This window comes from Microtus oregoni, unplaced genomic scaffold (genome assembly GCF_018167655.1).
Source record: "Microtus oregoni isolate MIOR12 unplaced genomic scaffold, Mior012 000001F_ref0000356, whole genome shotgun sequence".
In the NCBI taxonomy this organism is placed as follows: domain Eukaryota; kingdom Metazoa; phylum Chordata; class Mammalia; order Rodentia; family Cricetidae; genus Microtus; species Microtus oregoni.
Genome location: NW_024543060.1, coordinates 85,866,438 through 85,882,701, shown reverse-complemented (window position 1 = coordinate 85,882,701; position 16,264 = coordinate 85,866,438). Strand labels below are relative to the sequence as shown.

Below are 16,264 nucleotides of genomic sequence, written 5' to 3'. Positions count from 1 at the left end.
ACACCATACAAGGAATTTAATTTTTTATTATGAGTGTATTGGGAGTACTCTAAATTGATGCTAGAAAAATGATCATATTGAATAATCAAAAATTTTAAAAATATTTCTAAATACTAGTTTATCCTTCTCAGCTTTTTACAGTAATTAGAGAAAAGGTTAATGAAGCAGGTTTTCGCTTTTCCACAGTATGAGTCTAAGAAAAGGGTTCCAGCAGAAGAGGCCATGAAGCACGTGTACTTCAGAAGTCTAGGACCCAGAATACATGCTTTGCCAGAAAGTAAGAAACTCTCACGTTTGTTCCCTTTTATTTTCATTTGTCTAGAATTGAAGATGGGAATGTCTAGGGATTTAGAACCATGGTTGTTGATTTCTACACCTAGAATTTTAGTCCTGTTTTGTAATCAGATCATTTTTCCAAGGAAGGTGTATGTCTTGTTTTTCTTAGTTATGTCTTGTAACTATTGAAGACACTGTCTCTACTCGTTAAGAAATTGGTAATATTTGAGTGTGAGTCATTAATCTTACTTGACTTAAATTAGAATATGTGATAATATCATCCTCAGGCTTAATCTGGTTCAGTTTCTGGAACTGGACAGGTTGTTTAGTGAGGGGTTTGCTGCACAAGCGTGCAGGCCCGAGCTCAGATCCCAAGGCTCCACTCCGGCTGTACTCTCCCTAAGAAAATAGTAAAGCTGTTGTCAAAATCATTAGAGCAGAGAACTTCCCAGGCCTGAGGTCATGCTTGAATTTTGCTCATGCTATCTTAAATTAGTCCAATGTTTTACTTTAGAATGGAATGAGTAGGGAAATGGGAGACGGTCTGGGGCACAGCTGGGAAAGCCTTCATCACTTCCCCATTCCCTTTCGCTAAGCAGCACCTGGTAACCGAGGCTCAGGTAATGGGCAGTGCAAAGCCCGAGAGAAGTTTAGAAAAGCCACAAGACTTTCCACGTAGAATCTGCTTGATGATTTTTTTTTTTAATGATCTCTGGCAGAGGTTAGAAATGAGAGGCAGTATGTATATTTCATAAGTCTTTTGTAAGATGCTGTCTTGCTCTATAGTCCTGGCTAGCCTGAGCTCACTGTGTAAGCCAGCAGCCCCTGAGTGTATGGTATCCTCAGCAGCCCGCCTTCCAAGCACTGGGGTTACAGATGGCTGATACTGCGCCGTCCTTTCTTTTAAGGGGCATATTTCACTATCATACCAAGTTTCAGTTTGATTCAGTGATTCTTGTCCAAATGGACGCCGTCTTTACTAAAAGCATCTGAAGGTAATTTCAAGGTTGATATCTGCAGGCCATCGTAAGGGGACAAAGACCGGGGGAGCAAGAACCCAGGAATGCATTTTGATTAGGTCTCCCAACCCCAGGAAGTCCTGAAACAGTGTAATTTTCTTTGTAAAGAAACATTTTTTGCATAATGTTTTTAAGACAGAGTCAGACAGAACAGGTATTAAGGCGGATAACTTCATTTGGTTTTCTGTTTAGAACATAGGAGCAAAGGTGATATCTTCCAGGTGCCAAAACCTTGGCAGTACAGATGTTTTATGTTGAGTCACTGTATGAGTTTTGAATATTTTGTTACAGTTGATACAGTTTTGTCATTAATATCGGATTATTTTTGTCTGTTCATTTTAGGCGTATCAATATTCAGTTTGAAAGAGATTCAGTTGCAAAAGGACCCGGGTTTTCGAAATTCTTCCTATCCAGAGACAGGTGTGTTTGTCATAAACCATTTCACGTGTCGATCATGAATTTTTGCGTGGAGCCAAGCTTTGGGTTTCTAAATTGACCCGTAAGATCACTGCTGTAAAAACCGGTGTACAGTGCATCCCACAAGTCTGTATGTTTAGGATTCCACATACTTACTGTTCTGTGCGCTGGGGGCAGCTCAGTCAATCTTCAGAGAGCAATTGACTCAGTCAAGTCAGGGATCCTGAAGGCTGCAGATGGCACAGAGACCTTTTACAAGTGGCCTGCCTTGATCACTGCACACGCCATCCCTGGGACCCGAGGCAGAAGACACACCTTGTGCTTGCCCAGTCCTCAGGTTCATCACTTGGAAGCATAGCTGCTGTAGACTGACCCCGTCAGCAGGAGGGTCGTGTAAGAGCGTGCTCATCACCCTTACCATGGAATATTAGCCTTTGCTGGTGGGAACGTTAGCTTCCTAGAGTCACCAAGTACTGTATGTGGGATAAACACTGACCCTTGAACTGCCTCATGAGATGACTTTATATTTTAGGACATGGGAAGAACAGAAGACAGAGCATGCTCTTTTAAGTCTGGTAACATGTTTCAAGCCCAGCCCCAGCCTTTCTTATCAGTCATGGACTCAGAGCGGAAGGCAGTTATTTCTTGTGCTGGACTTGGACTCTCCGTTTGTCTACACTGTCCTCTTCACAGTGGAGTCTTTTTATTTCAGACCTACGGATTGTTTTTATATTGTCGTCACAGTGTGACAGTTGTTTTTGTACAGTTGGTTTTAAGGTCTTCTCTGCCAGTAGAGCCAGTAGGTTACAGCTATCAGTGTAACTGTGGCTGCAGATTTGTGCAGGACTGAGAAACACAGTGCATTATTTATTGCGGAATCATTGCTGCTAGATAACTACTGTCTGTTTATTTAACACAACAGCCGAATGCCTGAAGAAGCTGCAGTGGCTTTATTATATGTGAACGCATCTGTTTCTCCTCACAGATTGTTTTACTGATGCATTTTTTTTTTGGTTTGTTTGTTTTTAAAACTTAAACTGCAGTGTTTCCTGGAATGTATATTTAGCTTTGCTTAGCAGTTAAAACGTGAGCCATCTTGAACACCCTAAGTTCGTGCTACATATAATTTTGTAGGAATATTGGCCGATAGAGTAGCTGAGAGATTGGCAGCACAGTGTGTTCAAGAAGCATGCAGTGTGTGAGAGTTGATTCAAGCAAGTGAATATCAGACATTTCTGAATTCTCACTTTAGACACCTATAAATTAAAAACCAAGTTATTTATTTTTACCTATTCCTCATCTTAGAACTGTCTAGTGCATATTTGTGTGCTACTACTCTTGATTAACTCTTTACACTGCGCTTGTAGTTAAATTGTGACCATAGAAGCCGTTCCAGCAGGAAAGGCCTTGCTGCGGTTGTCTCAAGCACATCTCTTTTATTAGACGATGCTTCATTTTGGGGAGCAGTTTCTTTCATTTGGGGGCTGTGTGTGTTTCAATACCATTCACTTGGGATCAGCTGAGAGCTGTGCTCTGTCTTTAGAATGAGCCATGATAAATTAGAAATGAGAAATAAGAACCCAGAGGACTGCTCTAAAGCATTGTGGGTATTATCTGCTCATCAAAGACACTAACTTGAATTATGCATCTCCTTGAGCATCACAGACACTTTGGTGTTGCAAACAGTGTTTTAGGCATTTGTGTTCATTTGTTAGGACTATTGGTTAGTGCATCCTATAACTATAAATCTTAATTGGTATATTTTGAAATGGTCATGTACATTTTTGCCTTATATCATGAAAATAGTTATAACTTAATTTTTGTCCTGCCATTCACTGTAAACATTCAGGGTCCTCTCATTTCTGTTCAGGAAATCCTGTAGTTTATTATTGTTATTTAACAGTATTAAATGAGTTTTTGTATATTTCATTTTAACTTTATTTGTGAATAGTGATTGTGGCATGTTTGGGGATGTTATTTTAATATTTCATGATACTGAAATTTTAATTTTTTTTTAAAAAAAAAAACGTTCTGGAAGAAACAGATTCATGTATAATGGTGACCGTCGGACCACTACTGCTTCCCACGTCTGTACTTGTCTGCTGGTTCTGTGTTCAACCTGTAGCCTAACTGCTGTTATTTCTAACTGACAGACATATGTATTAACATTGTACTTTGAAGGTTATAAATATGTGAAAATTCCTTCATTTTGTTTTGAAATTTATAATAACTAAACCTCTGTGTTATATAAAACGCGACTTTGTGGAGTCACTGTTCTTGGGGAAGAAAGCTGTACCCGCTGGCGTCATTGGCTGCTCGTGCTGTCCCTGTGAAGTAAGGACATCTCACTGCGCCGAAAGTGACAGCTGCTTCACGTTTGCAACCCTCTGATTGGAGTCTCCTGTGTAATCTTGTAAGAGAGCATCGTTACTTAAGAAATAGCAGGTCTGTCTGTCTGGTTTGCAAATTGGCTTGTAGTCAGCAAGCTCGGTTCTTGCATATAAAAAGTAAAGCGGTACCTGAAGTCACTCTTTAAGATTAATTCTAGGGAGTCTAGGGACTATTGGTTAAGGAATTCGACAAGCAAATAGGCCCGTGTAGGTTGTTGTGTTGACATTTCAGGTCCAGGAAATTTTGCAGTGAACGGACTTCAAACTCGGAAGGATGGAGCCCGGAACTCTCTCGGAAGGCCTTTACGCGACGGCTCTGAAGGTAAGAGGTGCTAGATCAGTCTCGCCAAAAACAGGTCTTCAATCAGACATTTTATCAGCCTAGTTTGAAAGAATATTTAATAACAAGTTATAATCAATCTTTCAGACTCATGACAGTTTATGTCGGTTTTTCTCTACCTCTTTATGGCATTAATTGCATTCATAATACAATAGTTACATTGACTTATTTCCAAAATTGTCTATTTCAGAAATTGAACTCTTTAAAAAAAATAATTTCGTCTGTCCTCCTCCAAGTCTCCCACGACTGTCAACTGTCTGTGAGTTTCCCTCTTCTAGATTGTTCTTGCGTGTGCAGCCGTGCCATTTGGTTTGGTTTCAGAGTTTCTCTTCCCAGCTGGCTAGTGTTCTGTTGTGACTGAGCAAGTGTGAATACTGCCGCAGTGAGCGTCGGTGTGCACGCGTGCGTGAGTTCCCGTCTCCGTCTCTCTGTGGTGTGTGCACACGAGGAGTAACATGCTGGCCAGACACCGTTCTGTATTTTACTCTCTGAGAAGCCACTGCACTTCCCACAGCACCCGCAGTATCTGAAGTTTCTGGTGATGTGTGAGAATTCCAGCCTTCTTGTACTTGGTATCGTCAGTGCACTGGGTTCTCTAAAGCTTTTCATCTGACATGACATTTGTGATGGTCTTGTTGTTTTCTTCATTACCTTGACTGGGTTTTTTGGTTGTTGTTGGTTTTGTTTTTTTTGTTTTTTTCTTAAGTCGGCACTGCTTTTCTGGGAAGAAACTGTTTGGTGGTGAATTAAAGTTTAAGTATCCTTTAGGGGAATGTTTGGGACCAAAAATGTCTCAGATTTCAAGAGATTTGCCCCCCCCTCCAAGTTTGGAGTATGTGCATAGATTGTGGCAGTTTGAGCATCCCTCATTCAAAATTATGAAATTTGAAGTGCTACAGAATCTCCCAGGTTTTTGTGTGTTGTGACTCTAAAAGGCCCGTTTGATGGCACATTAGGGCTGTTGAGATTCTCCAAACATGCTGCTGCTGAATTCAGCTTGCTGGTGTTTTTGTTGAGTCTTTGCCTGAATTCATGATGGGTTTGGCCTTCCTCTTGTCTGCAGGCAGCATCTGCCTCGATTTGGTACTGGGCATTGATGGCATCAGACTGAGTGAAGGAAGTGTTCTCCGCTCCTTAAGACTTTGTCTTAATTCTCCTAATACCATACTGTTTTGTATTTAGTCGGCCATTTTGATTTTCATCTATTTGTCTACCTACTATCGATGAAAAAGGAAGGATATATATGTATATAGTTGGTTTGGTAATTATATTATCTATACTGGTTATTTTGAGTTCGTGTGGTTTTAAGAGATTTGTCCCCAGATATCATCCCCCTTTATTATTTTCGTCAGTGGCTCTAGTCTTTAAATATTCTAGTCTAGATCTGCTACCCCTGCCTTTGGTTTCCCGAGACAGGGTTTCACTGTGTAGCTTTGGCTGTCCTGGAACTTGCTCTGTAGACCAGGCTGGCCTCAAACTCAACCACCTGCCTCTGCCTCCTGAGTACTAGGATTAAAGATGTACATCACCACTGCCCAGCCTAATCTAGATTCTTAAATTATTTTTTTCTCTGTTTTACTTGTTCATCCATATCAAAGTGTTAAGAGGCAATATAAGCTCACTAGCTTGGTAGAATTAAACATTTTAATGCATTACTTTAGACACAAATACTTGGGTTCCTTCTGGAACTTTTCCTGATGCTAAGTTTGCACCCTGGGCTTACAATGGAAAGGAAGCTGTTACATATCATTCCTAGTCAAGATTTCTCACTTCTGACCTAGAAAAACTAGAGACAACATCTGTCCCCCCAAGACGGGAAGAATATAAGTGAATTACTAATTATAAAACTATTTTGATGTGAAAAGAAGAAAATCTTGACCAGGGATGGTCAGAAGACCTTTTCATTTGAGGCTTTTCCCTAAGAGAAATCAGTTTACTGGGAAACTTCTTGTAGAGACCAAAAATCTAAAACATTTTGTTGCATACCTAGCCCCTAGGTGTGCAAGTGTACACTTGTGAGAAAGACAGGTGGACAAGACTGGTATAGGAATTATGGTGGCTGTCCCTTCTGTCCTCTCCCACCTCAGTCCTACCGCAGCACAGACAGGTGGTGGACATGTGCGAGAAGATGAAGCCGCTGAGCACCGGGGTCTGCCACGTCTGCCTGGGATAGCTCCGTGTCCCAAAGATGCTGAGTTGGGCTGCAGACAGGAGACAGCTCCTGCAAGGCTCTGAACTCGTAGACCAGCCCTAGGGAAGAGCCGCCAAGGCTTCAGCTCAGCCTCCAGCTGTAGTGACAGCTCCTACCACCTTGTCTTTCAGTTTCCCCAGGCTGTTAAATCATGAATGAATGGGATGGTGGTGGTGTGGACTCTGTGGGTTTGGGGGTGGTGGTCATGCATCCACCTTGTCTTTCAGTTTTCCCCTGGCTGTTAAATCATGAATGAATGGATGGTGGTGGTGTGAACTCTGTGGGTTTGGGGGTGGTGGTCATGCATCCACCTTGTCTTTCAGTTTTCCCCTGGCTGTTAAATCATGAATGAATGGGATGGTGGTGGTGTGGACTCTGTGGGTTTGGGGATGGGTTCATGCATCCTTGTTTCCGGAAACATCAGAACTCATTAGAAGATTGCTTTGGAAGCAGTACAACTGGTTAGCTCTTCGGGACCCCTAGCCAACCATCCTTTCCTTACTCCTTAGCTACCTGGAAACTTCCCCCTTTGTTCTGAACTTGTGATTCATTGCTGCTAATTATTCCACGTAAGTCTCTTACCACGATTTATTCCTTGCTCTCTGAGTTCCTTAAATGTTTCTTCTCTCGCATATATTGTAAAACTCTTTCTTCTGCTTGGCGCTTTCTTCCTTGTCTTCTTTTCCAACACTCAGGTCTCGACCCATTCTTCTGGAAGTCCTTTTCTGTACCCTCCCCTCCCCCGCCCTTCCACAGACTGGGTTGTGTGTCCTCCTCCTTTACTGCCTTCCTGTCTCTTGTTCGTGTGCTTAAAAACAGAGCAATACACAACCACTCTTTCTCATCTCTCACCGAACCGGAAGTCCTGTGAAGGAAAGGATGGTGTCTTGCATCAGATACATTTTAAAGAGATACTAGCATTTGTTAAGGCACGGGAGTGATGAAATCCTTGTTTATAAGCAAAACATACCACTTACACTGACTTGGCCTGTCTCTTCTCTGTGAATGAACCAAAGATAAATGCAGCGGTCAAAAATTATCTTAAAATTCGGAGAACTAACCCATAATCAAGCTATCAAATGTTCTATGTCTATCCTCTCCCTCTCCCTCTGTCTCTCTCTTTCTCTCTCTCTCTCTTACACACACACACAGACACGTCAGCTTGGAAGTAAAATAAGGAAGAATCTGTAAACAAAATAGCTTATAGAAAAAATCAGTTTCCACCTTTCCCCTCATTTCCGCATTCCTCAGTGCAGACAGCAATTGACCGAACTTGCTTTGGTTTTGGTGGTGGTTTTGTGTGTGTGTGTGTGTGTGTGTGTGTGTGTGTGTGTGTGTGTGAGAGAGAGAGAGAGAGAGAGAGAGAGAGAGAGAGAGAATGAGAATACAGTGTATGCGCACAAGCTGGGAAGCCAGATGAGGTCGGATGCCCCCTCAGCACCGTGCTTCACCTCCTTGAGATGGTCTCTCGCTGAGTCTAACCTCCCGATTTCAGTTCTGTTCTGTTCGGGTGGCCAGGAGCCCCAACTCTGTCCCCCCTCCCCCCACAGGGCTGGATTTATAGGGACATGCATGGTTGCGCCCTACTTTTCATGTGGGTGCTGGGTATGAGTTTTGGTCCTCATACTCCCTTACTCACTAAGCTATTGCTCAGCCTCAAACGCATTTCATTCTTCCTCCTATTTAAGGTGTGTGTGTATGCGTGTGTGCGTGTGTGTGCGTGCGCATTGCTGAGATTTGGAGTCTCACATCCTAGGCAGATGCTCTTCTACTGTGCTGTAACCCTTATGTGTATAGAAAGCATCTGACGTGCCGTATTTACAGGTCAGAAACAAAGTGTGCTCATCCAACTCGTTTACATGGAAAGTGGCATTTGCATCATTGTAAGTAAACGGAAGTAAACTAACCCACTTGCCTCTTCACACTTCTTATTTCAAAGTATTTGTTCAACAAAACAGCATTGCAGTAAACAAAAAGCCACCCGTATGGAAGTGGGTGAGACTTTGCAGCCAGAGAAGCTGCGTGCAGAGACCGAGTTCGGCTTCCGCCATCAGGTTCTAGAGCCCCGACTTCAGCTAGCATTACCGACTTATTTAGATATCTGAACTTAGCAGTTTAGCAGTGATGGGGCAAGCATAAAAAAAAGAAATGTCAATGTTCTTTGGAATCTATTTTCTGGCTAAATTAATCCTGTTAGAAACACAGAAGACAGGGAAGCCGAGTTAGTCTCCATACCTCCAGTTCTCTTCTCTCCAGGAAGTATTTAGATCCACCAAGAACTACAGTATTTTCCCACTCCTAATCAATAAATCTATAATATAGGATAATCACAGCAGCTGGAAGAAAACAGCAGCCAGATTTATAGTCATTGGCCATTTCCAAACAGCAAAGGATGTTGGTTGAGACCCCTGGGCATGAGCTCCTTTGGTTTCTCCATGAGAGTCTTGCACACCGACTGCACTCTCTCTGAGCACTTCTAGACACCGCAGCCTTGTTTCCTGACCTAAGATTTGGACCAGTCGTGCACCTGGTCCTGTGTGCCTGCCTCGGCCAGCGGAGAGCCAGGAGGAAGCATGCTCAAAGCGCCTCCTGGCTCTGACATCCCGTTCCCTAATTACAGCTCCCTGAAGCAGCGCCTTTTTATTTTAGTGCACATTTGTTCTTTACCGGGAGGGAACGGCAGGAATGTCTATTTATGGGTTTGGAGCTGTTTCCATGGCTCTACAGACAGAGGCTTTCTCCCTTAGTAAAGACACCCCCCTCCCCTTAGAAAGAGGGTCAGTTTCAGTAGAAAGTCTCAACTTATAAGGATCTAGTATCTAAATATAATTTTAGATTTTTTTAATTTCAGATGTTTCACAAGCTTGCTCTTTCTATTTTTTCTAAATCCTCTTATCCTGGTTGGGAACACCTGTGGAGGCAGGCACTTTTCAGCTTAGGGTTTTGTGTTTTTTTTTTGTTTTTTTTTTTTTTTTTTTGTACTTGAAGACAAGTGTTACAGCTCACCTGACCTTAAATTGAAAGTACTTGCAGTTCATCGTCTTGCACCTGCACTTGCCCTTACGTGCAGGCATGCCCAGAGGAGGGGCCGCCTTCACAGCCCTGGCCCACAGCACGTGACGCTTTCCCCACAGAGCATCCGACGGGCACACAGGCACTTCCATAGTCAGGCTCCTGAAGAGTTTTCTCCTATCAGACTGCTTTATTCTCGGCATCAATTAGATACACAAAGTGCGCATCCCAGATGTTCCTCTCTAGCATGGCCTTGAGCTCCTCCAGTTCTGTGTAGTACGCTTTGTTCCCTTTATCCAAAACTGTACCTACACACAGGAAGATACCTGGTGTAATCCAGTCATTTCTCTGTGGTTTGCGCTCATCACTGTCTGTGAGCACGGCTAATTCTTGGCTTCGTTCCCGCCCCCCTTTTCTGGGGCTTGTACCCAGAGCCTCAGCACACGCTAGACGCACACCCTACTGAGCTACACCCTCAGCCCTGAAACATTCGATTTTTAAATATTAGTTGTCAGGTCACTCTAAAGAAAGCCTAACTCCTAACAGTGATAACGATACCAGACGGTTGTGGTAGAGGATCTCAAGAGAGCAGGGGTAAGGATATGTAAACCTGGGGTATACCTTTAAGAGATCTGCTGGTGTGGACTTAATGGAGTTTCAGAATCCCAGAGTAGAGAGGCCGCTGTAATTGGCTCAGCGGCTGGCCCACTCAAAAGTTCATCTTTTAAAAAGTGCACTTTGGAACATGTTCTTTAAAAGAACGTTTATTGTCTAAATATGGCTTCGTTCATTCTTATAAAAACATTACTTGGACATTACATATACTAAATTTCAGTTCAAGAGAGGTCCTAAGGCAGTTCTTACAGTGGTAGGAGCAGGCGTTCATGTTCTCTACCTGTGAGAATAACATTCTTCGGAGAGCTGTTTGATGCTGTATTGTCCTTCAAACATTTTCTCTTAATACTAGAAATACACAAATCATGTACATAAAACTAAATGCAAAAGGAAGGCACAGCTGGTTATATCGTGTATACAAGCAGAGTTCAGCGTATGCAGAATTAAGGGGATAAACAGCTTCACATCCTTATTAGTTACATAGAAAACATTAAGAAAGGTTCTCCACTGTCAGTGTTCAACACTTCAGAGCTCAAAGGATAGAAAAACAAAAACATTAAAATCCACTTAATGCAAAACACTTTCATATAGAGCTGAATATATAAAATTGGTTTTTTAAAATGCTAACATACATCTAGATGATCCGTGTTATGAAAAGTGCAAGCCAAATTAACAGGGTTCCACAATGTCCTTCTCATGACACAGGTAAACTAGCCCATGGGGACAAACTGACTTCATGAGTTTTGAATGCCTAGTTGCTGCCGACAGCGGCGGCGGTGGCTGCGACGGTGACGGTGACGACAACGACGACGGTCATGATTCCTGCGGTCATCATGACTTCTGAGAGCTGGAAGAAAGCAGTACCGGGGACGGAGCTCTGTCCAAACTGGGGAGCGGCACCGGCATGTGACCATTGAGAAGTGTGGGGAACTGTAAGGGACAAGAGACATTCAGTAATTGTGGCGGTTTCCTTGGGGAGCTTGCATTCCTCTCACGCATAGGCGCCAATGGAGAGGTAGTTCTCAGCATCCAGCGCTGGGAGCTGGCTGCCCATCTGTTCTACAAAGGTTACCTAGAGCAATGAGCAACCGCGGGAGGCCCAGGAAAGGCCCCTGTGCTTGCTGTGTCCCTGAGGTCCTCAGATGGACTTTACACGTTGCTGACGGCACATTCCACTACTGTCTTAGAGGTTCTAGAAGGTAGAGCACACTGATCTACTTCACATACCAAGGGGGTGAGACTGGAAACCAGGATTCCTTACACGAGTCAGCGATCTCCAAGTTTGAAATCTGCTGTCCGTTTGCCACAGCATGGCAAAATCGGCCATCAGTGCTTGTTTAAAATGAGGACCAGGGAGCCGGACAGATAGCTCAGCAGTTGACAATGCTGACTGCTCGCTCTCTCTCTCTCTCTCTCCCTCCCTCTCTCTCTCTCTCTCTCTCTCTCTCTCCCTCTCCCTCTCCCTCTCTCTCTCTCCCACACACACACACACTATAACCCATTTTATTTATTTATTTAATTGTTTGGATAGGAATTGCTATGCATCCCCACCCCCGACTCCCCTGACTGCTCTCGTAACAGAGGGCCTGAACTTGGCTCCAGCATCCACATCACATGGCTCAAAACTAATGTCAGAGCCAGCGATCTGGGGGCACGCAGGCACAGAAACACATGGTTAAAACAAAAATGAAACTTTTTGTAAAGGAAAGACTGTCTTGATCCTGGAGATGCGGAATGTACTTTCACTGACTTAAGAGCAAGGCATTAGGTTACAGCCGCAGGACACAGTGAGACCTCCGCATTGTTGGTAACTACAGTGGGGTGGGGTAGAATGGAAGCATTATGGTTTGACTTCATGGCGTGGACAAATCCCTCCGCCACAATCTTAATGAAGGAGAAAGTAAAAGCTGCCAAAGATGAAGTGTGTCCAGCTGATCTACCAGATGCTGTTCGAGCCTAATCCCTCTTTAGTCCAGGAAAGTTAAATATTAAACTTCAGCACTAAATATCAAACTATGGAGCCTGGCACATGTTAGGAGTCCAATAAATATTTGAAGAATGAGTAAATCCTTTTCCTTTTTCATTTTCAAACTATTTCGGTAGCACATCCAGTGCCGCCTTCTCAAGGGCTGCCATCTTGTTGGACGGCTAGGGATAGAAAGTAAGCTTTCTTAGCCTCACATTGTAAACGAGAGAAACAACTCAGCCAGGTTCCAATTAGCTAAAGGTCATAGCTCATAAGCAAAGCCAAGTCTTATCTCCAGCTAGACCAAACTGCCCGGCTCCTATTTTAATGGTGACTGGTATATGTAAGGCTTCCTGTCTCTCTGCAGCTTTGGGATCTTTCCATTTTGTGGGACTTGGTTTCAGCCGCCTTCCTAGATCTAGCCGAATGCAGTTTAGACCGTCTAAGCCAAGGTCCGTGTCCTTGTCACCGCTTGCACGGTGGCTTCAGGTGGACCGCAGAACTGGCCTTGAGCTTCCACTAAGAATAGTTGCATCTTTTCTCCTTTTGGTACCCAGCCACCACCTGACGGGTGATGTAAAGGCATCGTCTTTTTTCAGCACGTTAGTTAGAAATGCCTGTATGTGCACACAGTTGTCATGCTTCTCTTGATTGGCTTGTTTGTTTGTTTTTCCTAGCATGTTTATTAGTTTTTCTTCCACCACAGCCCCTTTCTTCACTTACAGCATTCCCCAGACACTTCCCCCCTTTTCTCCGGTCCCTTCCCTGAACTTGACAGCAACAACCACTTTCAGATGTCTCGACTCCAAAGCCTCACAGAACCTGCTCTTTGGGGCTCTGAGTCTGTGAGAGGCCGGATTAGGAAGGCAGGCACAGCTGGAACCAGCGTTCCTCTGGACATTATTATCGTGTGACCTTCGAAGTCCTTGTTGCTACACCTTGTTGCTACCCGTGAGGTGCATTCCAAATTTGATCACCTGGCCAGCCAGACTGATTTGCACCGTTATTTATAGATCAGGCTCTCGATTCACGCTCAGCCATGGCTTTGGCACCTCTCTCTCTCCACCAGGGACATGGCAGCTAAGAAAACATGCCTCTTCTCCCTTCTTGCCTGGAATTCTGCCACATCTGCTCTGATCGTGGTCTAACCATGCTTGTGCACGCCTGTAATCCCAACTATTCCAGATGCCGAGGCAGGAGGATCGCTGTGAGTTTAAAGCCAGCCTGGGCTACAAAGTGAGTTCTAGGCTAGCCAGAGCTACAGTGTCTGACCCTGTGCCCCAGTCCCTTTCCCTCTAAGACAGACAGATAAATACTTGTCTCGTGGAATCCTCTGTGCAGGAATGCCTCAGCCCCATTAAGTCCTTCCCTGTGGGTTTCAAATTTGCTTTTCCAAAAATCACACAGAAAACTTGCCCACTCTGCGTAAAACATGCTGTAGACTGTGTTTTCTCTTTCCTTCACGAATGCCCAGTGTATGTAAATGAGGTTCATTATTTTTATTAATTTTGAAGGGGCACTATAGTAATCTGAATTCTGAGAAATCCATTTTGATATCTCTTATTTTTAGTTGGAAGTTTCATTCCTCTTAGCGTGGTTGTTGTTTTATCATTTTTAAAACGGCCACCTCTAACTTTGACCACACTCCATTGCTCTTCTTATGAGACGAGTAATAATATTCTAAAAGGGGCAGAGTTGCTTCCTGTGGTCTCATCGATCCAGCCATAACTCAGGAACCTCAGGCCATGCAACCTGTCAGCCATCCAAGCTAAGTTGTAGCCCCTTCCAACCTTCCCAGCTGGTTTTTGAATGGCTCTTGGGGCGAAAACAGGTTTGTTTTGGTGAAATTAAAATTGAAATTTTTTGAAGATGGCCTTTATATGCAGGAATCTGCAGAATTTGAAGTGTAAATTAGGATCCCTAGTCCGCAACAGTCCTCAAAATATAGTTCCTACACTAGAGCACCATTAGAAACGTGAATAAAATGTTTTATCAGACCCTGTCCAACACCTCATGAATCTGAGGTCCTGGGGTAGGCCTAGCATCTTTGCTTGACACACTAGCCATGTGACTAGGCGCGTGCCGACGTCACAGAACCTCTGGGTGTGGGATATGGGTAGCTCCCTGCTCCCAGAGGTCCAGGCTATCAATCGACTGGGAATCCTGGAATAGAGACAGAATTCCATTTGTTCCCTGTGACTTTCCTAAGAAGGTCGCCAAGTCATGCACCAGTCGGACGGCAGAACTCCCAATAGCGACGTAAATGAGAAGCTGCTTATTCAGTAGATTCCAGTAGTTACTGATCTCTACAAACGCCCCATGTTAGATTCTCTAGCTATGGCAGTCCTACGCCCAAGGAGCTGCTGTAGTCAAGTCACCCCTTCCTGCTCCGCTTCCACTAGAATTTACCACTTCAGGTGAAAATTCCAACAATCACCTTGTTCCCTGTGCCTGACCGGAACTGAACTGTGATGGAAATGGGGGCCAGGGAGGAAAGGAAACCCGGTTACTCCAGGGAATACTCACCTCATGACACCCTACTCCAAGCCCGCTAGGAAACCAGAGATGCATGATAGCAATCAAAACCTCTGTGGCCCGCCCATTCTTCCTGCTAGACCCTAAATCCTACTGTGTATCCATGTGTTCCTGCAGAGGGGAGCTCAGCAAATAGTAACCTTGATAAGCAAAATGACCAACTGAGAGGAGGGACTTGAGCACCTAACACCCTTTCCTGACATCTGTGCTTTGGCGTCTCGTCAGGGGTTATCAGTAATGACTGGCGTTTGTGCACCAGTCAATGCCTGCGCTAGATCCCAGGAGATACACAGTGACCAGAATATGGTTCCCGTCCTTTGGGGGCCCACTCTCTAGCAGAGTTTGCCAGGTCCACAGGCAGTCATAATAATAATAATTATAATAATAATAATGATGATGATGCTAAAGGCAGTGGGAGCAAGGAGCGACAGTCAGTTTGGCGTGAGCCATACTAGGGCAGGGGAAGCAAGCTAGATAAGACCAAGCTAGAGTTAGGGGAACGAGGAGCTGGCACTCTGTCCGCCTCTGCTTCATTCCTGCCCCTGCCTGTATTCACATACTCAAAGGAGTAACACCTTGGGTTGGTGAGCAGCTACCTTTGGGACTCAGAGGAAATACTGACCTCCACGTGATAGCGAATGAGAGTCCTGGAAGATTCCAGAACCTGCATGAATAATGTATGTGTTCACCTATCTCAGGGAGGTCTTCATTATTCTTTAACCGTTTGCTGCATATATCTTATTACAAAATTAGAACCTGATTATAATGTGTAAAATGATGCAGATGACCTCTGCTCCAGTTTAGAAAAACTGTTCACTGTTTTTTACTTTTAAAATGTATTCTGATATGGTTATATTGGCGAGTTGGCATCATATTGAGCTTTGTATAGAAACTATTTTTTAAATTTTTAAATAATTTCTGCAGCAAATTTCCAGTGTTTCTGGTCATATGCAAATATCCAGAAACTTGAAGAAGCCATGCCTGGGTTCCTGACATGAGCACATCTCTTCTCTGCCTCAGTGAAAATGTCTGCTTCTAAAAGGCCCTGCAGCCCAGGCCTTCAAAAGTCCCCTTGGAAACTTTTTTTTTTCTTTTGGTTTTTTTGAGACAGGGTTTCTCCGTATAACTCTGGCGCCTGTCCTGGAACTAGCTCTTGTAGACCAGGCTGGCCTCGAACTCACAGAGATCCGCCTGCCTCTGCCACCCAAGTGCTGGGATTAAAGGCATGCACCACCACCATAGCCCGGCTGGAGACTTAACATAGTAACCAAGCCTGTGTAGAATTTAGAAAAAAGCCGTGGCTGACCCACGTTGCAAAGCTGGTTCCAGACTCTTACCTGGAAAAGTGTGTTTGGCCCTTGCAGCCTGGCAGGACTCAGCGGCGCGACGGGGCTAAGGCTGCTCCAGAAGTGTATGCTGGAGAGCAGCGGACTCGGGGTCAGCAGCAGGCCATTTGGTGTCTAGAAGACAAGGCAACAGGCAGGTCTTGATAGGGCTTCACCT

The 16,264-nt window shown here is 44.1% G+C and overlaps 2 protein-coding genes across 6 annotated transcripts in view; one reads left to right on the top strand and one right to left on the bottom strand.

Moving 5' to 3' along the window:
• Cdk17 (cyclin dependent kinase 17) overlaps positions 1-3,727 on the top strand; it is a 74,780-nt gene extending 71,053 nt beyond the window's left edge. Inside the window, exons 15-17 of the mRNA XM_041663915.1 lie at positions 187-277; positions 1,638-1,715; positions 2,245-3,727. Coding sequence (XP_041519849.1) covers positions 187-277; positions 1,638-1,715; positions 2,245-2,282 — 207 coding nt within the window. The 3' untranslated portion in view covers positions 2,283-3,727. The remainder of the gene's footprint in view (positions 1-186; positions 278-1,637; positions 1,716-2,244) is intronic.
• Positions 1-16,264, bottom strand: part of Elk3 (ETS transcription factor ELK3) — a 77,321-nt gene that overhangs the window by 9,697 nt on the left and 51,360 nt on the right. For 4 of the 5 annotated variants that reach the window (XR_005975589.1, XM_041663937.1, XM_041663929.1 and 1 more), the window contains 2 exons: positions 16,099-16,221; positions 10,400-11,190 (listed from right to left, as the gene is read on the bottom strand). Coding sequence is in view for 3 of the 5 variants with exons in the window: in XM_041663937.1 (XP_041519871.1) it covers positions 11,092-11,190; positions 16,099-16,221 (222 nt within the window). In the remaining 2 variants the exon portion in view is untranslated. Of the gene's footprint in view, positions 1-10,399; positions 11,191-16,098; positions 16,222-16,264 lie in introns of those variants that run through there. The other variant, XR_005975590.1, reaches the window with a different exon arrangement.